General features: G+C 45.0%; 1 protein-coding gene across 1 annotated transcript in view; it reads left to right on the forward strand.

Moving 5' to 3' along the window:
- The window catches only part of KATNAL1 (katanin catalytic subunit A1 like 1), a 321796-nt gene that overhangs the window by 95857 nt on the left and 201183 nt on the right, over positions 1 to 24756 (forward strand). Inside the window, exon 3 of the mRNA XM_086935151.1 lies at positions 10416 to 10576. Coding sequence (XP_086791277.1) covers positions 10416 to 10576 — 161 coding nt within the window. The remainder of the gene's footprint in view (positions 1 to 10415; positions 10577 to 24756) is intronic.

The following is a 24756-nucleotide window of genomic DNA, read 5'->3' on the forward strand; positions in this document are numbered from 1 at the left end:
CAACCGACAACATCCGCTCCCTCCTTGACTGGGGCGAAACCGCAGCTCTCATCCTGCTGGACTTCTCGTCTGCCTTCGATACAGTCTCCCATCGCACTCTCATTACGAGACTCCACAACGCCGGCATCTGCGAGACTCTGCACGAGATCACTGCAACCGACAACATCCGCTCCCTCCTTGACTGGGGCGAAACCGCAGCTCTCATCCTGCTGGACTTCTCGTCTGCCTTCGATACAGTCTCCCATCGCACTCTCATTACGAGATTCTACAACGCCGGCATCTGCGGCAAGGCCCTGTACTGGATCCACTCCTTCGTCACGGGCCGACCACAGCGACTCAGACTACCTCCAATCCTCTCAGAACCCACAGAGATCAGATCCTGAGCCCCACCATCTTCAACGTCTACATGGTCGCCCTCGCTGCCATCATCAGGAACCACGGACTCAACATCGTCTCCTACGCCGATGACACCCAGCTGATCCTCTCCCACACCAATGAACCCACAGCTGCCAGAATCAACTTCCACAGCGAGATGAAGGCCATTGCCACCTGGATTAAAGATAGTTGTCTCAAACTCAACTCAGACGAAACAGAAGTACTCATTTTGGGACCCACACCCTCAGTGTGGGAAGACTCCTGGTGGGCTGCCGCATTCTGAACCCCCAACCCCACGGACCACGCACATAACCTCGGCATCTTCTGGACTCCTTGCTCACAAAGAACCACCAAATCAATGCTGTATCCTCATCATGCTTCCACAACCTCTGCCTACTTCGAAAGACATTGAGATGGATCCCCACCAAATCCAGAAAGACGGTCATCCACGCAGTCATCACCAGTAGTCTCGACTACAGCAATGCACTGTACGCCAGCATCATCCAGAAACTCCTCAGGAACCGAAAGAACATTCAAAACACCACAGCCAGACTGGTCCTCAACTTTCCGCTCCGCAGCCACATCCCCAAACACCTTTGAGAACTACACTGGCTCCCAGTTCACAAAAGAATCGCCATCCAGCTCCTCACACATGCTTACAAAGCCCTTAACGATGCATGACAAGCATATCTGAACCACTGCATCTCATTCCACGTACCCCCCTCACACCTTCGCTCTGCTCACCTGGCCCCAGCCACCATCCCAAATGTTAAGAAGACCAGAGCCGGAGGAAGATCCTTCTCCTACCTCGCCACTACGACCTGGAACACCCTGCCACTACACCTCTGGCAATACCCTTCGCTAACCCAATTCAGGAAGGATCTCAAGACCTGGCTCTTCGACTGAACCCCTGCGCCCAGATGGATCAGCCGCTCCCCTCAGCTCCTTGAGACCCTTACGGGTGAGTAGCTGCACTAAATAACCCCCTGATTTATTGATCGTTTAAATTATACTTTACACTTGCGTCTACTAAATGTACAGGGAAGACAGCACTCTGCCAATTCGTTTTCAGGGATTAAAAATTGTTGCCCGAAATGTCTTGAATGCAGAGGAGACCTGGATAATATTTATATGATTAGTACATGCTATTTCTGGAAGTGCCCTTCTCTGAAAAGCGAGGGTATACACTTACTCTTTCTTTATTTGAATGAATTCATTCAAAGTTCTGAAGCCTCAACAATAGTGTAAGAAGCAAAGGTGCATTGAACCCTTAGTGAGAGGGATCAAGAATATTATTTGTGTTGGTGCAATATATAGGTCAGCATTAGAGCACAAATGACTGTCTAAAGATTTAGTTCAACATTTTATTAGTTATAATGTTGATTAGGGACCATTAGCTTGAAGATACGGATTGGAACATTCCAAAAGCTTCTGCTTCTAGGTGCCTGAATATTCTAGACTACTTTCACTGGGATGTGCATCAGGAGGTAGTAATGCACCCCATTTACATTGAAAGACTTTTACAGAAATCTTTGGACGCTTAAGCATTAGTGACTACTGAATGGTGTGCTTTGAATTAAGAACATTAGCAAATTCAGCACCTACTGAGTGAAAAATCTAGATACATAAGGGATACATAAGGTTTCTTAGTTCTCCAAGAAACCGAGGTTCCCAGAGCCACCAATTAAGATGCACCTTTTATAATGGTTTTCCATTGTGTACCGACTATAGAGCAATTTATATGGTAAAATATAAAGATAGAAAAACTATGTATGAAGGAACCCTATATTTCAGATACTGAGTTTAGGAGCAGTGCTTATTTGGTCATAATTGAATTTGAGGGTACCTATACTAGCCTCACATTTAGTGGGCATTCTTGGAAATCACTTCTTTCATACACATTGGCTTACATTTGGAAGGCACAAATGCAGAGAAAATAAAACTTTTTCTACTGTTCTGTGTTTCCCTAAGTCTCCTGCTTAAAATGGTACCTCACTTGTGGAAATGTCCCAAAACGCAACATGGACACTTCACATCTTTCCACTGACAACTGACCCTTTTTTCAGTGGGTGGACCTGTGGATTTTTTGCCCTAGCTCTAAGGAAACCTAGCAGACCTGCACATTTTTCAAAAATAGACACCAGGTCTAATCCAGGGTGGGGGTGACTTATGTGGCTGTCACCAGGTTTTCTAACCCAGCAGCCCATGCACACCTCAAACTTTAACTAAACAAGCATTTGCAATGCAATAGGGCTCGCATTAGTAAAGTTTGAGAGATTAGTATTGTAAATGACAAATGTATTATTTATGTTTTTGTTTTGAAATTTTGGAAATTAATAACTTTGTCATTTACAATGCTAATAGTGTTAACTTGAGGAAATGTGACACCTATAGCATTTGTAATCCGTTCTTGTGCTACACAAGGGCCGATATAACAGCAAGTTTAAACATATGCAACAGAAGCAATGAGTGAGAGTTACCACGGACAGCAGGACGACGGCGCGGGTGAAAGGAACTACAGACAGCAAGAGGAGGGCAGACCTGCGGCCGTGAATAAGTGACGGCGGGGGGCGGGTCAGCGAAGCCTTTGATGTGCCAAATGCTGCTGGGGAACCGAGTTGGAGCCTCGGCGTGGGCTCAGCATCCTGCGATTCTCATCAAATCACTTTATCTCCCTGCGCCTACCACACAACGAAAGTGTCCTTGTGTAACATAACTGGTGCTCATGTGAAGCGCTCGAATACCTGCTCATTCCACTTTCCTCACTGCATGCTCTAATCGTTAGTTAAGGCCCCTAATTAAGCGTTGACACTCAATAGTCGTAAATGATGAGCCTGCAGCAGAAAGCAACTACGCCTAATCAATGCATTTAATGTAATGTTGGGAGCGTGTCAGCCATCAAGGTGATCCCCCTGTGGTGTACAACAATTGGGACACGCCCTCAGCAGAAGCTCTCCTGACACAAAGTCCAACTGAGGAGAGGGACGGAGAAAAAAAGCGGGCGACAACACTGCCACAGTCATAATCTGGCAGTATTACTGACCATTGAGTCAGTCAATAGTTTCATTTCCATCACTGGCCTACTGTGCATTTTCGACTCATAAATCGAGAGAAGGGCAATTATCTTTTTATGACGGGCTCCACTGTGAATAATGCTTCAGTGTTTACCATTTACATCCTGCACACTTTAAGCTAAGTGGTTTCCTAATGCTTAATATCAGGTTTTCTAATTTCCCAAATGATTAGTCTGCATAGCACTAATCTCAGAATAATGAAACTGTGACCCTTGACCCCCAGTGTACACACTGCCTTTGCTCAGCCCAGTCAGTGAGTGTGGAACGCCGCTGCTGAGACAGACCTGTGCCGGGAAAGACACTCTGCAGCAGGGCGCCCGTCCTAAAGACATACAAACGGCTGTAGAGTGCCCACGAGCGCCACAGGAAGTAAAGCGAGCGGGACTATTTTTCACGCTGAGAACGTCTAGTTTTATGTTTATGCAAGTCTGACCACGTAGATGAATGTGTTTATACAACTCAAATACCTTTTTATTCAGGTCTCTTGTTTGCGAGATCTGAGCATTGAAACCCTTCATAAATGTGCTATTAAAACTCAGTGGGTTGAGCGCTTGTTGCCTACACATTGTACTGCTGAATATCTAGGTGAGCCTTTCATCCTAAAAAGTCCATGAAATGAGCACAGGTTCAAATGGGCGACAACAAACGGCTACAGAAATGCTCTTTTGAGCGCGCCGTGGTAAAAGCCTGATGTAAAGAACCGGTTGTATGATTAGAAGGAGTGTCATTCTCTCCGCTATGGCGGGCGGTGCTGCTAGCGGTTTCCTGCTGGTGCTTTGTTTAACTGGAGTCAAAGCAGAGAAAAAGCACATTTCTCAACCTATTAAATCTCTGGCAGCGGAGACTTGAGGCTTTCTCTTGATGTTACTTTTCTCTGACACCTTCGGGTAAAGTCAGCGCTATATAACATCGCATAAATAAAGAAAAATACGAGGGAGCGTGAACTGTGTGAATTTATATAAACAGGCATAAATAAAATACAATATAATAAATACGCATGGGCCGGCTGGGCCTGGCATGGCCTGAGGCAGAGGCTGGTGTCGGCCTCAGTTTGCCTACCTTTTGAAATGCGGGCCCGTGTCTCTTCGAGCCAGGCCATTGATGGATGCCAGACCTTGCTTTATGGCTGCCTTCTGCTCATGTGAGTTAGTGACTGTGTGCGAAGCGCAATGCGCTTTGAGAGTGTGTGTGTGTGATTGTGGGCGCCCGCCTAAGCCAGTTTTTCCCGCACACGAACACACAGGGAGGCACGGCCAGCGGCCGTGAATAAGTGATGGCGGGGGGCGGGGCAGCGAAGCCTTTGATGTGCCAAATGCTGCTGGCAGGGGGAAGGATCGGGCAAGCTCGTCCACGAGCTCGTGAACTGTTGGGAATCCTCCTTGAGGACAGCCAATCAGCTGCCTGAAGAGAGCCTTTGGGGAAAGAAGCTGATCAGCAACATAAGGGCTCCCCCTGTTCTATTTCTGCAAAATAGAAAAGGGACGAGCCCTAAAAAACACGTTCTCCTCACATTTCTGTGACAGAAGTTCTGGGATCTGAGGAGAGCCATAAATACCCTGTCACCTAGCATTCCTCCAAGACTCCCGAACAGAATGGTGCCTCACTTGTGTGGGTAGGCTTAGTGCCTGTGACAGGAACGGTCGATAACGCAGTGTGGAGACAACAACATTTCCTGTCACAAATATTACCTAATTTGGCAATGCGTTTTTTGGGTCAGGACTCGACAGCCACCCAAGGAAACCTACCAACACCAGTTAGTTCTGAAAACTAATCAACCAGTGGAGTACAGGGTGGTGTGCCTCGCATGGATCCCACAAATGTTTCTTCCTCACAATGCCATTCAAATCCAAACTTTGCCTACAATTGCTTATTTCCCGTGCACTTCTTTGATGTAAACTCCCAAAATCAGTAGGAATCCACAAAATTCCTACCACTGAGTGTTCTCCCACTTGTCCCAATAAAAATGTAGCCTCACTTGAGTGGCTGGGCCTTGTGCCTGCAACAGGAACAGATCAAAGCATGGTCAATGAGAGTCCCTTTGCAGCACGTGGCAGTGCTGGGTGGTAGGAAAATGTTCCTCCCCATAGATTCCAGTACTTGGACTCAGCAATATGAAGCAAAATGTCTGTTTGTTTGTAGCCTATGTTTGAGGTGTTTGAGTTTTGCAATGGCTTCTGGGTAAGAACCCTTTGTGTGATCCACGCGAGACACACCACTCTGGAGTCCCCCATTGTCTACTTTACAAATATATCTGGGGTTGGTAGGTTTTCCCTAGAGACAATGTACATCCTAGCAGTTTGACACAAAAGACAATTATTACTGCACAAACATCTACTATTGAAGTACTCCCACATACTGGTTGGATTTGGCACAAGGGTGAGTAAAAAGCCCAAAATGTAAATTTTATTAACAAAATATTTCACGAAAATGAAAACTTAGAAATCACTGTTAATAAGATAATTGAAATTTCAGAATACTGACCCAGTGACTCACAGCTCGTGATCTGTAAAGCCACGACAAGACAACTGCTTTACATGGCATTCACACACCTTCCATGCTTCACACACACAAAACTATTCACGTTGCCAGTCGCAGGCCCAACACAATACAACACTCACATCAATCAAGTGCCCATCACTTTCACACATCCGCAGGACTGAAACACCAATCACACCACCTAGCCGGTGGTGGAGTGTGTAGATTGGCGTTTGGCTGGTGGTGTGTGTAGACTGGCTTTTAGCTACCAGTCTGTGCATAGTGACCAGGAGCTAGTCACTACACATGCATACACTGCTAGCCAGCAGCCAGTCCACACACACCACTAGCAGAACACCAGCCTATACACCACCAGTCAGATACCAGTCCACACGCACTGCTAGTCAAATGCCAGTTCACAAGCACTGCTAGTCAAATGCTAGTTCACACACTCTGCCAGCCAGATTTCAACAACAAGCTCTGCCAGCCAAAAGCCAGTCCAAAAACTTCGCCGTCCAATGCCAATCCACACAAACCACTTGCCAGGCACCAGCCACTCACACTGCCAACCGAATACCATTCAGCACACACTGCAAGTCAAAGGCCATTCCACCCACAACATCAGTCAAATGCCACTTAGAAATAACCATGAGGATTCACAGCACTTTCATTTCTAAAAACTCCCACAATGAACAGATTACACACACACACATACACACAAAGTACAGACAGAAAAAAATAAAATATCCAACTAAAACATCAGAAAATGTTCAAATAGAAAAATATTGGTAGAAGATGAAATATCAACTATGACCGCGTACACAACAGGTGTAACTAGACACATCAAACTACTGCCATCCACATATTTACATAGCAATACAGACCACAGTTGGTTTCCTTTTAACGTCATGGTTTCTTCAAATAGTTCAGTTGCGTATGGTACAATTTCAAATATGTGGGCACACATAGGCCAGGATAAAAAGAGCCATTCGTACGACTCTCCTTTCATACTCCGCTGCAGACACAGACTCTACATCTCCGACAAGGACAGTCTTTTTGGAAGTTGGAGAAATGTATTGAGCAAAGTGGTGATCATTCAGTCAAGCTACATCCGCCATTTCTATGAGCACTTGCCTGCTCGCCTGCAACAGCATATTTTCTGAAGCTGTACCAAAAAACATTTTGTAATCTGGAAAACAATCTTTGAAAACAACATAAGCATTGAAGGATACCAAATGAACATCCAACTTCTTGTACCAGATGTATGACTTTCCAGCAGTATTGTAAGGCTCCAATCTATCTAAACCACCTTTGTGCTTGTTGTAGTCTAAAATGCCCACAGGTTTGCACTCCTATTCTACCTGAACCCAAACAATCACAGGTGTAGTGCTTTCATTGTGAATATTTGTGAATATTTTTGTGAGCACGTGGACATCTCTTCTGTCTAAAATTTCAAAGCAAGGAATTAAAAGCACTGCTCTGTCCTCTTTCAAGTTTTTTACAAACAAGCTCTTCAGGGTAACCAATAAGGTTAGAATAGATTGTGCCTCACCTGTCTAGAAATGTGTGCCACGCGTTGATCCCACAAAGCTTTGGCACACAGTGTCCCACAAAGCTTTGGCACACAGTGTCCTGCAAAGCTCAAATATTGCCTAAAATTGATTATTTTCAAGCATTTATACAACAAATCCATAAAATTCCTACGACCCAGCATTCCTCCACTTGTCCCAATAAAAATGCTGCCCCACTTGTGTGGCTGGGTTAAGTGCCTGTGACAGGAACAGATCAAACCAAGGTCCATGAGAGTCCCTTTGCGACATGTGTGAAAGCTGGGTGGTAGGAAATGTGTATTTCCCTGTAGATTCCAGTGCTTTGACTTAGAAGTATGAAGAAAATGTCTGTTTTTAGCCTATGTTTGAGGTTTGTAGATTCTTCTGGGTAAGAACCCCTTGTGTGATCCACAGAGTCCAGTACTTTGACTCACAAAAATATGAAGAAGATGTTATTAAAAAGTCCTCTAGCAGGTTCCCACTCCACCTTTTCACTGAATCCAAAAGTGAAAGGGCAACCAGGTGGTAAATTAAAGAATCCCTACCAGTGTACACCCTGAAATTATATTCCTATGCAGTGGCAGTTTCACACAGCATATATAGCTTAATACAATAATGTGCTCTCTTCCTGGGAATGTATTGTTTGATAACCAAACGTCCCTTGAATATGACCAGAAACTCATCCACAGATATCGCTGAGAAACATTTTACTAAATGGTCCAAGACAGGCTGAATCTTGAAGAGAGGGTCATAATCAGGTTGATCTTGTGACAATACTGTAGCATTATCCAAAAAATGCATCATCCCTTGCAGAAGCAAATACCAATCTTGACTCATTGTTGCTGGAAATATAGCAGTTGCCATCAAGGGATTAGTAGATCAATATAAAGGCAGTGATAGCTTTCTTACCAATCCCGTCAACAAGGTTAAACCCCAGAAAGTTGTGGGAGTTCACCGGGTAGCTCTAGAGTGGGTCTTAAGTGTGGGACTGTTGTCTCTCAAACATTGTTCAGCATACAAATCAGTCTGCTTAACAATAACATCCAAACACACATCATCAATAAACAGCTGTAAGAAATCTTTAGGCAGAAAGTTCTCTGCATTGAAGCTATACCCTGCAACACCTCCAAAGACAGGCAAAATGGGCTGCACCATGTTAGGGGCAACAGTAAATATAACTATTGGCATATAATGATCTGGAAAAAACAAACCACACAATGAACTTTATACTATAAAAAGATAACTCTCACTTGCCGCGGACAGCTAGACTGAGGATGAACTGCACCCCTCTGCAGAGACACTTCCACCCTGATCCCTTCCCCAGCAAGCAGACGTACCTGAAAGAAGTCCTGATACTACAACCCACTGGAAACAAATGGTTTCCCACGCGTCTCGACTCCTTATGATGAAATTGGCGTGCTGCTCGCTCGCTGACTTTATCGCCTCTCTAGGGGAGAGGGTGATAGCGGAAACATTTCAGCCTCCACCTCTGGAGGGGCATGTAGCGGGGGAGCTCGCTGGTGGTGGGGGGTGCTAGCGCTCTCTCCATGGGTGGTTGCCTGGACGTGCTGGAGCTGTCCTCAGCTCTTGAGCTCTGGTGCCATGGCCAGCTCCAACATGTCCACAGCACCCAAGAGGTTAAAAGTAGGAAATCACATTGCAGGTCCAGGAGTAATTCTAAAATGCTTATAAAATAAATAAATACTGTGTTGCAAAAAGATGAGGAAGAACTAAGACGCCGAAGAACTCATGTACTTAGTCCATGCTCCAGGGAGGAGCTAACAAAAGAAAGAAAGGGAAGCATACAGAAGCTAAGCAATCGATAATTGCAAATGAGTGTGACAACAAAAACAGCCAATGGTATTCTGTGGGTCACGTTGTAAGCCTGAATTCTAAATAATAAGTCTCACAGTACAGCGCATGCTCTGTGTAGGTTAGATCTAAAAATTGAGAAAAGGATGAGGGAAACTTTCATATCCCAGTATGAATTAAATTAAACATGTTACAGGACTTCTCCTTCCAGCTTGGATATTATCTTCACTTTTTTGTTGGTGATGTTTATTGAAGGTTTTCATATTTAATGTGTTTATATTAAATGCAGATGGCTCTTCTTGCTCTAATCTTGGTGATGTTATGGTCTTGTCGTACAAACGTTGGCAGAACCAGTTGCTGTCACTTTGCCAGAGCTTGTTCGCGGCCACTATTGGGTTACCCAGTGTTTGTAGAAAAGTGGTGCAAGCATTGCAAAGCCAATGCTGGTAGGTACCCATCTAGTATTGTTATATTGTATACTTCAAAAATGTCGACTATGTTGCTTGTAGATGGTCACTTTGAAATGGTATAACAATTAGTTTACAAAATAGTATAGAGTTCCAAGATTGATCGCCACTTTACATTTAAATATAACATGGCAGCCTTCTTGTAGCTACACAAAATAACATTCCTGATGGCTGCTGCCACTGTTGGCTTGGTCAATGCAATTTTATAAGTAATGCAGTGCTCACGTTTGGCTGGGAAAGGGGTAGGAGGGACACAGAGGGAGAGTGATACAAAGACAGTGGGGTGTGTGGGAGAGATCACTGACGGTGACTGGGGAGGCCTTAGGTGGGAGAGACTTTAGTTAAAGTCAAGCCCATATTGTGATCCTTTATTCTGTAACGAGAATCCACTTAATCGGAGTCTGAGTTTTTTTCGAGAGCAGTGACTTCTAACTGATATATAATATAAATCAACTGGTTTAGGGTGTCAAGTGCAGCTATTATGCTATTATGTCTTTATGTGCTTTCAATTATTGTGACATCTCATACTATTTTATTAGTATTGATTATAATGTTTAAATGTTTTACTTAGTTTAGAAGAATTGTATAGTGTGTCATGGTAGGAGAACCATTGTTGTTTTTTTCACCTTTGCATGTGCCCTAATTGCGTGTTTACTTTAAAGGTACGACAACAGCTAGTAGAAGAATATGAACAAGTGAAGAGCATTGTCAACACTTTGGAGAGTTTTAAGATCGACAAACCAGCAGATTTCCCTGTATCCTATCAAGATGAACCTTTTCGAGATCCAGCTGTGTGGCCCCCTCCTGTGCCAGCTGAACACAGGTAAGTATTTGATTAACTGCACTGTTTTGCTTTGATTGTCATAAAACCTTCTTATACACCTTTATGTGCCTTAATGTTCTTGTGCCCATTTGTTTATTTTGTTTAAATTGTTTCAGATGAGAATACAGACTACAAGTAAGAGTGCATGCTTGTTCACCGCTTGCTGGTTTTTAAGACACATAGGTGGGGGCAATGTTGTTTGTAATGCCAATGGCTCAAGCTCTTGCGGATGCGAGACCTATTGCATTTCCAGAAATGCAATAGGTCTTGCATTGTTAAAAGTTAGAGCAATTGGGGTTGTTAATCTACTTAAAAATAAAAGTTTATCTGCCGTCCCTTTACTGTGTTGCCTCTGCTTTCTGCCAGGCCAGACTTTTGTTTTAATAAAGGACTGTACCCGCCAAATGTTCATCCCCCTGAGGAAGATAAAATGAGTCGGGAACAATAAACACCTATTAATCACACTGAGGGGTGATCCCAAACTGTACAAACACATTTCACACTGTGGTCACAGCTTGCCTGTAGACATGGGATACTTCTGCCATGTGAAGTAATGCAATCAAGGGAGCAAATTTCCAGATCCATACATTGAGGAAGCTGAAACCCTTCCTGCCAGCCAATGACTTTAGGACTGCAGTCCAAGCTCTAGTTATCCCTCGAGTAGATTATAGAAGTGTCGCCCTCTGTGGCCTCCCCAAATCGACAACCGCACCCCTAAGAGCCTCTAATAATGCTGCAGCGAGACTCATCACTGGCTCTAAAAGACGCTCAAACATCTCTCCAGACTTGAAATCCTTGAACTGGCTGCCATACGAAGCTGGAATACACCTGAAAATTGCGTGCATGACGCATAAGGCCATACATCACAACTCGCCCAGTTACCTCGCTCAGAAATTGACAATCTTGGGTGGCTCTAGAGCCACAAGAAGCGCAGAAAATCTACTACTGAAACCACAAAGATTCAACAAGAAAAATAACATATAAACGGTCCTTCTCAGGGATGGCGCCCAGGATCCGGAATGCTATCCCTCCAGAAACCAGAATTATCTCATCCACGGCATCTTTCAAAAAAGAAGTAAAATCGATTTCTCTTGGCAAAATTCACATGAATATAGGCTAAGGAAATCTCGAGATTCATTATTATTCCTTTTATGACAATGGTCAGCCAAACCACCTAGGCACTTCTGTTGCCTTTGCCTTGACTCTACGGGTTCTCATTGGCTTATACCGTTTTGCTCATCTTTGCACAAAATATTATGTTTAATGATTCTTGTTATCTGTATAACCCCTATGTGTGTAAAGCGCTCTGATATCCGTGAGGATCTTGTTCGCGCTCTATACAACTTTCAAAATAAATACATAAATTAACCCTGGATAATGATCTTCTACATTGAAGTTGGTTTTAATCTAGATCTTATCTTGTAATTACTCTGACAGTATTTTCATTTATGATTACCATATTTACCTCCTGGTTTCTTGTGAGATTACATAGCCACACATCACTGATAATTCACTAATAATTTTAATGATTTTACTATTAGTCACACATGTTGCCAGCCTCTCTGTAACATCTGACACCATGTCTTGGTGTCAGATTATTTTTCTTCTGTCTTGAAAAGGCCATTGTGTTTCATTGAGACTTCTAGCTTGCAAGTGAAACTCTTTTTCCTGTTTTTAAGGAAGAGGTGCATGGCTGGCACCCTCTGCTTTTATCACTCCACCGACCTTTCAACTACATAAAAAATAAAATGAAGAAAAAAGGCTTACTGAATTTAGATGTGTTTGTTTTGGAATATCTAGCAGCCTATCTAACAAGCTGATGCCAAAACTCTGATACAACCTACACAATGAGAAGTTAAAGTAACTGCTGTATGATCAGCTGAAGAGGTGAAAAGGCATAATTGCCGGTCTCCCATTTAAAAATAAATATTTGTAAACACCATTTGGGGATTCACCCGCTTTCACCTCTCCTTCAAGTTTGAATAAAATCTCTAATTGTTTAAAAACATGACATATACCAGCACAGTCTCTGCACCTTTGTCATGTGTTCATAAATATCAATATTGAATTAATGCCAACTTTTTTTTGCCCATTGAACTATTGGTCAAATTATTTCATTGCAGAATTTATTTATTTATTTATTTGCTTGTAAAGCGCCTGAGTCAATTCCCGAAGGGATATCTCTGCGCTGTTGCTAGCAGTTTAGGGCAGATTACTCCAAGGGTGAGAGCTGAAGGGGGAATGAATACTATGGCCTGGTGAAAAGGTAAGTTTTCAGTTTTTTTCTGAACAATACTAAATTGCTAATCTGTTTCAGTTCGGTTGGCAGGGAGTTCCAAAGTATGGGTCCTTTGTAAGACAGGGCTCGGCCTCCCTGTCTAGCTCTTCTTATCTTTGGAACTTGTAGCAGCAGATGGTTACTAGAGCGGAGTGCGCGTCTAGGGAAGTATGGTATGAATTTTTCTCGTAGGTATTTGGGACTGGTACCATACAGGCATCTGTGTATAATGTTGCAGATTTTAAAATTGATGCGCTGCTTCACAGGAAGCCAATGGAGTTGATGCAGTAGGGGGCGGGAGGGCGTTCTGGGGGGGGCGTTGAGGGCCAGTCTTGCTGCCGTATTTTGGACAACCTGAAGTTTGTCTATTTGTTCTTCATTCGCTGATAGGTATAGACCGTTGCAGTAGTCCATTCTGCTTATGATTAAAGTTTGGTTGAGGGTCTTTCTGTGGTTGTCTGGCAGAAAAGGAAAGACTCGTCTTAGAAGCCCCACCACGTGAATGCAGGCACCTGCCACCTGAGTGGTGTGTTCCTTGAGCAGGAGTGCTTGGTCCAGCTTAACACCAAGGTTTTTTGCTATGGGCTTGGGGTTGGGGACCGGGCCTAGCTCCAGAGGCCACCAATCTGGTGACCAGAGGAGAGTCGCCCCTCCAAACAGCATGACCTCTGTTTTGGTCACGTTGCATTGAAGAAAGTTTTTTGCCATCCAGTGTGCTATCGTTCTCATCCCATTAGCAAATGATGCAAGAATTGCCGGTGTGAGAGTTGAGAAGGGAAACAGAAGTTTGGTGTCGTCAGCATATGACACCGGAGTGAATCCAAAAGATCTTATCATATTTGCTAAGGGGGGCCACATAAATGTTAAAGAGCGTGGGGCTAAGGCATGAGCCCTGTGGCACACCCTTAGTAAGCACTCTAGATGGAGAGGAGTGAGAGCCAAGTCTGACTCCTTGGGTGCGATCGGAAAGGAAACTTTTTAGCCATGAGAGAGCCGTGCCTCCTATACCCACATCACTCAGTCTTTCAAGGAGGAGTTCATGTGATACCGTGTCGAAAGCAGCGGATAAATCTAACAGCACTAGAATCACGGATTCCCCCCTGTCCAGTGACATCCTGATGTTGTCGGTCACGGAGAGGAGGGCTGATTCAGTGCTGTGATTGGGCCTGAAACCAGATTGGGATGGGTCCAGGCCTTCCGCTGCTTCGATGTATTTCGACAGGTGTGTGTTAACATGCTTCTCTGTGAGTTTACTGAGGTAGGGTAGGAGGGAAATGGGTCTGAGGTTTGAAAGGTCCGACCAGGGTAGTGTGGTGTTTTTCCGAATTGGATTGACTACAGCTTGCTTCCAATCTGTGGGTACCTGTCCTTTGCTCAGGGATTGATTTATGGACCTAGGATTAAGTTTAGAGGGGCCATCATTTTTGCTGGTAAGAGATCATTAGGAGAACCAGATTGTATGTGGTTAATTAGGGGAGAAAGGTCTGTATTGGACACTGGGGGAAAGGAAAGTAAGGATGGTGATTTTTTTGGTTGCGGGGTCATGGGGACATAGTTTCCACAGTTGGTGCTGGTTGTTTTCAGGATTTTATCGTAAATCGTATTGATTTTGCTTTCAAAGAACAGGGAGATCTCGTTACACAGTGGTAGTGAGAAATCATCTGCGCTAATACAGGCTGTGGGTTTTACGAAGGATTCCAATATTTTGTAGAGTTCCTTCGAGGAATTGCCTGCCTCTGACAGTTGCTGGGCCAGACAGTTTTTCCGAGCCTTTCTAATGTTTTTGTAGTATTTCGATTGGGCTTCTGAGTGGGCTTTTTTATCCTCTGCTGAGTGAGATTTTCTCCATTTCTTTTCCAATCTTCTGCACCCTTGCTTCTCAGCTCTTAGTATCTCTGTGTACCATTTCTCCTTTTTATGGGTGGGGAATTGTTTGTGGAGTTTTAGCGGGACTAGTTTGTCTATTGCTTCCAATAGAGAGGCATTAAATTTAGCGAGCATGTCATCTACTTTATCTGTGTCTGGGATTGAGGGTATTTTCCAGGTTTCCTGTAGTCCTTCTATGGTTATTTTATGCCATTGGCGTCGCCAAATTGGAGGAAGATTTTTGTTTGATGTCTTTTTATGTGATATGGGGAGATTAAATTCTAGCAGGTAGTGGTCGGTCCAATTCAACTGAGAGGTGGTTTTGCAGGACAAGGTGGGACTGTTTGAGAAAAGTAGGTCTAGAAGGTGTCCCCCTTCATGGGTGGGGTCGGAGTTATGAAGTTGGAGCCCTATTGTAGACATATCTGCAAGCAAAGCTTTGGTTTCTGTAAGTTCCAGATTGTCTGCGTGGATATTGAAATCGCCTAGGAGAACAAAGTTTTCTTTGGCTCTGAGATAAGGGGCTATTAATTCCATTAGAGAGAGGGAGAATCCTGTACATGATCCAGGTGGGCGATAAATGAGTGCACCTTTCATGGCTATTATGGTAGATAGATTTATGCGGAAAGTAATGATTTCCAGGGTAGGGCTACATTTTTCCTCAAGAATGGTTATTTTCAGATGTTCTTTATAAATAATAGCTAGTCCGCCTCCTATTTTAATAGGTCTGTCCATATGTAGAAACTTATATCCTGGGGGAATTGCTATAGCAATAGCGGGCGTAGTATGGGGCTTCAGCCAAGTTTCTGTGAGAAAGCACAGATCTGGCTGATTGGTATGTAGTAGGTCCCATATCTGAAGCTGGTGTTTGGGCATTGATCGTACATTAAGCAGAATGCATTGTAAACTGGTCACATGTCTACTTGCCTCAGATGTCTTGAGGTCTTGGCGGGGGAGGGTAGTGGCTTGAAAACGACATTTTCTGCAAGAGAATGGGCCTTCAGGGAGGGGCCAGTTCTCGGTAGTGCAGGCTGGGGAATGAACAGGTTTCAGAGCTAGCAATTCTAGGGCAGAATACCTGATGGTTCTCTGGCGGTTATTTTTGTTGGGCATAGCCTCTGGCACCTGGCACCGTTCTGGCGCGGACGGGCGCAGACGGGCAGGTCTTTGGCTTGTCTTCGGCGCCGTCAATGGCGCCCCGCTGCGCACAATCGCTGCGCGCCAGTACCGACGAGGGGCTAAATAGCCCTCAGAAGTGAGCAGCTAGAACGCTGACTGCTCGAATTCCCACCATTATTCAACATCCAACATGTAAAACGTATTTGATCTAAATTTTCACTTCTGTTTTCATTTAATATAAATGACATTTTGCCAAAATAAGTAAACTAGTACCTGGGTCATTATTTTGTTATGAAACAATCGGTGACCTTCAGATGCTTCAAAGACTCCCTTGATACCAAATTCGTATTTTCAATTGTCAGTCCTGCAAACAACATTTGAAGTGCAGAATTGATGTTCTAAAAAGGCTTCACAGTCAATACCTATTAGATGAAGAAAAAATAAAGAAAAATGTTGATGATACTCAAGGCCCTTCCAGTGAATGTGCGCACAGTGGAAAAAGCAAGTACAGAGAGAACAAACAACAAAAAAAACATTAAATAGGCATTAGTTAATCTGCCTGTCATGAAATTTGTTGCTGTTGACCAAGTTCCTTGAGTCTTCTGACCTTATCAAACTTTATTGTGTATGCGTACTTTGAAGTATTCTCATCCTCTGTTTAATTGTTCTATGTCCTCCCTGAAGATCTGTAGCCACTCATATCTTCTGTTGTCAGAAGAGTTTGTGTCATAATGTTCTAATCTACATGTTTTCTTATAAGTGTAGCGAACAGTTCTTTTTGCGTGTTTTAGAAGCATTCCTATTTCTGTTTATGCTTACGATGTGGTATACCTTCATTAAGTCCCTCCTTCACAGGAGGAAAGATCACGGTGTAATCTGTATAGCATGTAAATCTAGAAAGGGGTCAGGCTGCAAAAACTACTTACTGCAACAATAATTTTGAGCTTGAAATTCTTCACGATTCATATGAGATGGTGAAGGAGGGATGTTAGGGTGCAGTATTAAAGAATAAAAAATACAGGGAAGATAAATCTAGTATACACAGATTGAGATATCTAGAGGTGGTAGTAATTTGCTGGGGCATCATGGGCTTGTTGTCAATGTCACAGCGAGGTGTGCTGGTTCTGTCTGTGGTTGATTCCCATTAATAGTTATTTTTGTTGAGTCTTCCACAGACATGGTTGAGTGGCGCATAAAATGTGACTCTCAAGGAGTTTCAAGCTGCAAAACCATTGTTGTAGGTTATTAACTTGTTTTTTGGGTCTCTGCTCTAGACGGCCCGCATGTGCTGTCTCGAACCAAGATGATGCTGTATGTACTGTTGTGGGCTTCAGCCAGCCCATGGCTTCCCATTTGCTGGCACCATCATCGCTCAATTTTGCGTTCTCCCCATTTGTCAAGGGCATGCACGTGTCATGCCACTTCCAGTATTTAGTCCTCCCCGAGCGCACTGGCTAACTACTATAAACATATACAGCTGCCATTTTCTGGACTACTTTTTTTATTTTTAGAAACGGGTGACCGGTCCCACCTGCCACCACACGTTCGGAGTGACTCTGTATCTCCAGCCTCGGGCCACTTTCAGTGAGGTCCAGCGCTGATTGCCACCTGGTCTGTTACAGATGCAAAAATCCTAAAATGGCTTGTGGAAAGTGAAAGTAGTGGATTAGCTAGGAGATGGCGCCTTCCAAAGAAACCGTTTTACTGATAACAAACTTTTCCATCGTAAACTTTTTTCATTTTTCAAATTTCAATGTAAAACATTTTAAGTACCTTCACCGTAGTGCATTTTTCATTACACGGGTTTAAGGATGTGTTTAAACAGGCTGGTGGTGTTCTCACTACACTGAGAGCATAGTGCTTTGAACTTAGCAGTGTCCAGGAAATGTCCTGGCCAATGAATTCTCATTATGAAGATTATTTTGCCCTGCTAGGTCTCACGAGAACAGAAAGCCTCTAAAGAGGGTTGGATTATAAATGACTAGTGCGTTGACTCTCATTCCGGATAAGTTTGTGATGTCAAATAAGTGTGGTAGCACTGCAGTGCTGGACTGGTGCGCAGGGAATGTAGGAGATTTTCCCACAGGAAGCAGTTTTGTCATAAAATAACAGTGATTGCTAGCAATACTTTTAATGCGAGTGCTGCATTTATAGGCACCGAGGCATCATACTGCAAGCTGGTAGTGCGGGAGGACACACACATAAAAAGAATTTCAAGAATGAACCCAACAGTATATATGTAACATTAATTTTTATGTTCTCAATGCGTGAACCTGTGCGTGGAAGTCTGTGTGTCTCTGTACGTCAGTGTCTGTTTGTGAGCCTTGTCTGTGTTAGTTGATGTGTAGGTGAAATTCTAGTCATCCCTTGTTCGCATCTCATTTTAGTTTGATCTTATGTTTCCATGAAAAGTCAGGACACTGTATTTTAGAAGATCTAGGTGTGTTTGAAAATCTGAGGGTGTTTGTGCTGTTCCCACTTTGCAATGCGCCTTTTGCACAGATAATAGTGGGCTGGCGCTTCTCAGCCTAAAATTATTTTACTACACCACTTGTGTCACCTTTCATCGCAAAGTAATTTCATGCATGAAAGTTAACAGGCGCTGCCATTTGTACCACTTTTCTCTACAATGCATTGCATTCTGCCACACAAGTCCCCTGCTAACCTGTTTTAACTCTGGGCCAGTGAGTGCCTGCACCGAACCAGAGAGGTCAGTGTTGTATGCTAATAACCAGTGTAGCTAAGTTACGTTAGGTATAACTTTGCTCTTCACAAGGCAAAACCATAGTGCCTTAAAAAGCAGTCCTCAGCACCTCTCTCCTTTTATCTCCACCAAAATAATTAGGTTCAAATAAGTATTGTAGAAGGCAGCGTTGCATGCACATCCACTGCACCTGCTGTTTCCAAGGTGCGATTTCGAAGGATCAAGGAAGTTCAAAGATAAATGTGAAGTGAATTTTTCTTTTTTTCATAGGAAATGGTACAGAACAGCCAGTCTGTTCTGTACCATTTCGTATGAAAAAATAAAAATAAAGATTACTTTGGATATCCTATGCAAAGAATGGACTAATTCTATGTGGAATCTCGATTGAGCGGTGCACTTCACATTTATCTTTTGCATTTTCAGTATTATATACAACTAAGGCATAGTTGCGGCTTTTTTATTTATGTTATGCGACTAAAAACCATTAATAAAGCCAATGGTCCTGGCTTGTTGTAGGTGTGATGTATTACATGTCTGGATGCAATAACAGACATGGTTCTGCATTCTGTCCATCAATTGTTATTTTTGCATTTGTCACCCCGAGTGGGACAGGTACACTCAGACGTGGGTCCCGTGCTCTTAATGCCACTGGAGTCAAGCTAACCTGGCTGATGAGGGGTGAAACCCCGAAACCTGTCCTAGGATGCTTGTTTCCAGACCAGGGAGGAACTGGCCTGGCAGTTCCGGCTGGACTGTTCCCATGAGGCACAGGGTCAAGACTGATTTGCATATGGCTGGGTTAAAACTGGAATGGCATGGTGAACAAAAAAACAATGGGTTTAGCCCCCGATCTCTGTACTGGGGTGAATGTATGACATTGTTCTGCATTCTGTCCATCAATTGTTCTTTTTGCATCTGTCATGGGTCCCGTGCTCTCCAAGCCACTGGAGTGAAGCTAACCTGGGTGATGAGGGGTGAAACCCCGAAACCTGTCCTAGGATGCTTGTTTCCAGTACAGGGAGGACCTGGCCTGGCAGTGCGGGTTGGACTGTTCCCATGAGGTACAGGATCAAGACTGATTTGTATATGGCTGGGTTCAAACTGGAATGGCATGGTGAGCAAAAAAAACAAAGAATTTAGGCCCAGATCTCTGTACTGGAGTGCATTTAGGACATTGTTCTGCATTCTCTCCATCAATTGTTCTTTTTGCATTTCCAATAACAGAAGTAGCAGAATGCCAGTCGGGCAGCACACTATGCTAAGCACAGATTTTTAACTATTGTGTTTTAAGCCACACCCTTAATTAAATCTGACACACCATTTGGAGAGATCCCCAAGTTTTTTCAACCCACTTAAAGCCTTGGAAACAACACCATGTCACAGTCGCCTCACATCCTGGCACTGTGCATCATGCTTGACTCATGACTTCCAAGGTTTCAGATTGCCTACGTTCAGGGGCATAGTGAACCCTCCACCTCCCAAGTCTTGCTTTGGGAACAACAGCAAGGGTGAAGTTCTTGATGGTCCTCTTCTGTCTGCAACTCTGCAGACAAAGGGTCTGCTCATAATTAATGTGAAAAGGTGGGTGAGTAAGTAAGTGAAGGAATGGAGGAATTGCTGGATGGATTAGTGAGGGGGTGAATAAATGGATGAGTAAAAGGGTTAATGGGTGGATAATGAGAGAAAGGATGGATGAGTGGGTGGAAGGATGCACGAGAGAAAGGGTAAATAAATAGATGTATAGGTGGAATGGTGGATGTATGGGTGGAATAGTGGATGTATGGGTGGAATAGTGGATGTATGGGTAAAAGGGTGGATGTATGGGTAAAAGAGTGGATGGACAGGCACAAGGGTAAACGGATGGGTAAAAGGGTGGTTGGATGGGCCTAAGGGTGGATGGATGAGTGAAAGGATGAATTGATAAATAAAAGAGTGAATGGATGGATAGATTAGCGAAGGTGTGAATGGATAAGTGAAAGGGTTAATGGATGGATAATGAGAGAAGGGATGGGTGGATGAGTGGGTGGAAGGATGCATGAGAGAAAGGGTAAATAAATAGATGTATGGGTGGAATGGTGGATGTATGGGTAAAAAGATGGATGGGTCAAAGGGTGGATGGATGGGTCAAAGGGAGGATGGATGGGTCAAAGGGTGGATTGATGAGTGAAAGGATGGATAGATGAGTGAAAGGGTGGATGATGGGCGAGTGAATGGGCGAATGGATGAGTGAAATGATGGATTGATGAATTGATAAGTGAAAGGGTGAATGGATGGATGGATCAGTTAGAGGATGTATGCCAGGATTGATGAGTGAGTGAAAGGGAGCGTAGATGGGCAAAAGGATGGATGGATGAGTGATAGGGTGGATGGATGAGTGATAGGGTGGATGGATGAGAGGATGGATGGATGGATAAGTAAAATGGGAATGGAGAGAGAAAGGCAGGATGGATGAATAAGTGAAAGTTTGGATGGATGACTGACAGCCTGGATGGGCGAATGGGTCTATGGATGAGTGAAAAGATGGCTGTAAGGATGGATGAGTGAAAGAATGCATAGATGAGTGAAAGGGTAGGTGAAGAGCTGGAGGAAAGGATGGATGGATGAGTAAAATGGTGAATGGATGGACGCATGGACGGATGAGTGACTGGATGAATGGATGGATGGCTGGAGGAGTAAGTGAAAGGATGGCTGGATGGGTGAGGGGGGTAAATGGTTGGATTGATGAGTGAATGAATGGATGGATGGATGGATGGATGAGTGAAACGGTGGATGGAGGGACAGATGAGTGAAATGATTGATGGTAGGATAAATGATCGGTTGGTTTGGAAATGGTTGAATAGGTTTGGATATGGATGGGCACACAGATGGGAGGACAGAATAAATGGTGAAAGACTGAATGATGGATGAAAGAATGAATGGATACAATACTCCCGGGTGACTCAACCCGCCATCCCACACCGACACTTGACGTCAGGCAGCAAGTGCGGAACTCAGGCTTGAAAGGCTCCTTCTGCCTACCAAAAATCAGAAACGAATTCCTTGTATGGCGCTGTGGTACCACAAGAGACGTTCCACGGTTGAGCCATTAGGCGGCGCTACTCTCATGAGGGAACATCGTTTACAACTAAACTTTTACCACGCACTACCATTACAACGCAGGAATTACAATGAAAGTCGTTACAACGACTTTCGCTGGAGGGCGCTGTTGGATAGGGAATAGTTTAATTTTCTATCCAACACCTTCCCTACTATCCACGGGGACTGGAGTTGGAATAGAAAATTAAACTATTCCACTATCCAGCGCCCCCCCAACGCAAGTCGTTGTAATGACTTGCGTTGTAATACCTGCGTTGTAAAGGCATGGGTGGTAAAAGCATGCGTTGAAACGTCATACAACCCTCTCATGCCACCGGGACACAGCGTGAACAGCTCTCACCTGCTCTGCGGCCATGAGACATGGAGGAGGGCACAGCTCTGTGCAGCCCTTCAGCGGGGAAAGGTGGGCAAGACAACATAACCTGCACTTGCAGACAACAGCACTGACATGACTCGAGTCCCTTCCACCACAAATGTTTTTTCTTTTAAAATTTTGCACCCCTAAGATTTGTTGTACCCGGGGCTACCACCCCTGTGGTCCCGCCCATGCTAAGCCACCGCCTACCAGTATGGATGGCATCTGACTCTTACACCTTGTAGCCCTCAATGTCTTAAGTAACATTTCCTATACATTGACTTTCCAATTTATGAGTCATTTTCTCTATATAATATGTGTGTGATTTAACACACTCTGACATCCTGCCGTACATACTTCGGATGAGTAGCTCTCATTTTGATTTAGATGCCACGCAAAGCCACCTTATATGGTGTTGGACAGGCCTTGCGGAAGGCCCGATCCCTCCCCGCATGGCGGGGCACGGACCTCTGCTCCTCCTGTTTCCTAGACAAGAACTATCCCGGCAACCCCCCGGGGCAACCCACGGCCCATCCCCGACGGAACCCCAGCTCCTGAACACCCCGGTATCGGCTGGCCCGGACCTCTTCCAGAACCACTGCCCCCGGCCCAGCCGCCATCTTGGACACTACACGACCAGGCCGCGTGGCCTCGGATCGACCTCAACCTCGGGCCTGACCAGGCCCCGACATCGAGGCACCACCATCCGCCCAGGGGGTGAAGAGACCACTTGGCAGGTCAATGGGAGAAGGAGTGTCAATGGCTCCCCTCCGCCAGGTGTCGATCGCCCCCAGCCTCCCCGGGCGCTGGCTCCACCCCCCTGCTGGGTGTCTGGACTCCCTCATCCCGGACCTCCCGACCTCCAAGTGCGAGGGTCCGGACATCAAAGGGCACCAGACCTATAACTGGGGCAGCTCCAGAACAGGAAGGCAGTTGTATCCTGGAGTCGAGAGACGCCGAGACAAACTCATCCTTGGAGGCCTGCTGGCGTGCCGCTGCCCCTCTTTGTGAACCATCTTCGAAGCCTGCTGGCGCTGCCGCGGCCCCTTCTCGTGAACCATCTTCGAAGCCTGCTGGCGCTGCCGCGGCCCTCCTCATCGTGAACCATCTTCGAAGCCTGCTGGCGCTGCCGCGGCCCTCCTCATCGTGAACCATCCTCGAAGCCTGCTGACGCTGCCGCGGCACTCCTCATCGTGAATCATCTTCGAAGCCTGCTGGCGCTGCCGCGGCCCATCCTGGCGAACCCTCCAGCTCGAGGATTGTGAGCTACATCTCTTGCTGCTTCTGTACCGGACCGGTACTCAGACTGTCCCGCTACCCCTCTTCCCCCAAAGAGACTAGAATTGACGGGATCCTCGTATCCTGGTCCAGCTGTATCGCTTATCACCTTGCCTCAAGATATATATAAAAGTGTGTAGAACTCATCTCTGTGTGGTGTTCGTCTGTGGGGGGGAAGTTACCTGTCTGTACGATTACCGGAGAGGGCCCTCACCGGAGGCCTCTCCCCCTGTACTCGGCCGACCTCCGGGTCTCCGTCTAACATATGGCTTTAAGTGGCCTCATAAATCATGACTAAGGCGATGCAGGGCACATCGCTACATCGCCTTACTATGCGCCCCAAAGGAATTTGACGCTGCCCCAGATTTATAAAGTCATGTAAACCTGGGGAAGCTCCAATTCCATACACCAGGTAGTCTTTCCCTCACTGACATTGCCGGACTAGTCTATGTTATTGCGCTTCTAATGGCCCACGTTGCTAACACACTCTTATCGCATCTTATAGGTGCCCCTCGTTGAACAGTCCTGAAGAGACCTGACACCCTATTTAGGTCGAAACGCTGTCGACAAAGATAAAGAGACAGACCTTGTCCAACAGTTGTCTATACACTCCAACTGTTGCACTTCAATTGTTTAATCCTATAACTAGGTTGTCTTCTTTCAACTGAAATACGTACTTGAAACCTTATGTTATCTACATGTTATTATGTTTCACTTTAGCAGCTTAGGTTCTTTCTTGATAAAATTCACTTGGGACATGTTGGACCCGGCCCGTTGGGCAGGTTCACCCCTAGACTTTTTGCTTGTTCCTAGCCTGTTTATGGAACCTGGTGTTGGTGATTTTAGGCCTCTGCGCACTTTTTCACTGTGGTACAGTGTAAAGTGCTTGAGCTCTCTGTATGTGTGGGGAGTGACCTGCCCTCCCATAGGAATGAATGGGGAATATGTATGCCCATGGTAGTTCCTGATGTGTGGGGAGTGCAGGGGCGAGTTTGGTATGTATGAACTCGTGAGAATGAATGCTGCAAAATGATATATGCGGCATGACTGTGTCTAGTCTAGAAGTACTACTTTTGGAAGTTAACATATTTGTGTAAGTTGGTGCTGGCGTTTGATTGGCTGGTGAGCCTGGCCCAGAGTGCCTGGGCCTGCTTGTGGATTGACTGTCTGGTTTGAGGATGACAGGGGCTGGAGAGCCCAGGAGGTTGTCTGAAGTCAGCCCATGGATGAAAGGCAGCATCTGCTGCCAGGGAAGTGGGAGGAGATGGCACCTGATAGTGAAGGGCTGTGCCTGCCTAACTACAAAGCTGGCTCCACCTCCCGCTGGGCGACTGTCACCTCTGTCCCTGATACTGAAGGGACTTCCCTATAACCAGTTCTAGCTGGTTCTCACACTGCCTGCTTCAAAGGACTTCAAAGACTTTTCACTGTATAAAAAGGGTCTGTGTCCCCTTCCAAAATGTTCTTGTTTCTGACTTGAATCT

This window comes from Lissotriton vulgaris, chromosome 8, assembly GCF_964263255.1.
Source record: "Lissotriton vulgaris chromosome 8, aLisVul1.2, whole genome shotgun sequence".
NCBI classification, from domain to species: domain Eukaryota; kingdom Metazoa; phylum Chordata; class Amphibia; order Caudata; family Salamandridae; genus Lissotriton; species Lissotriton vulgaris.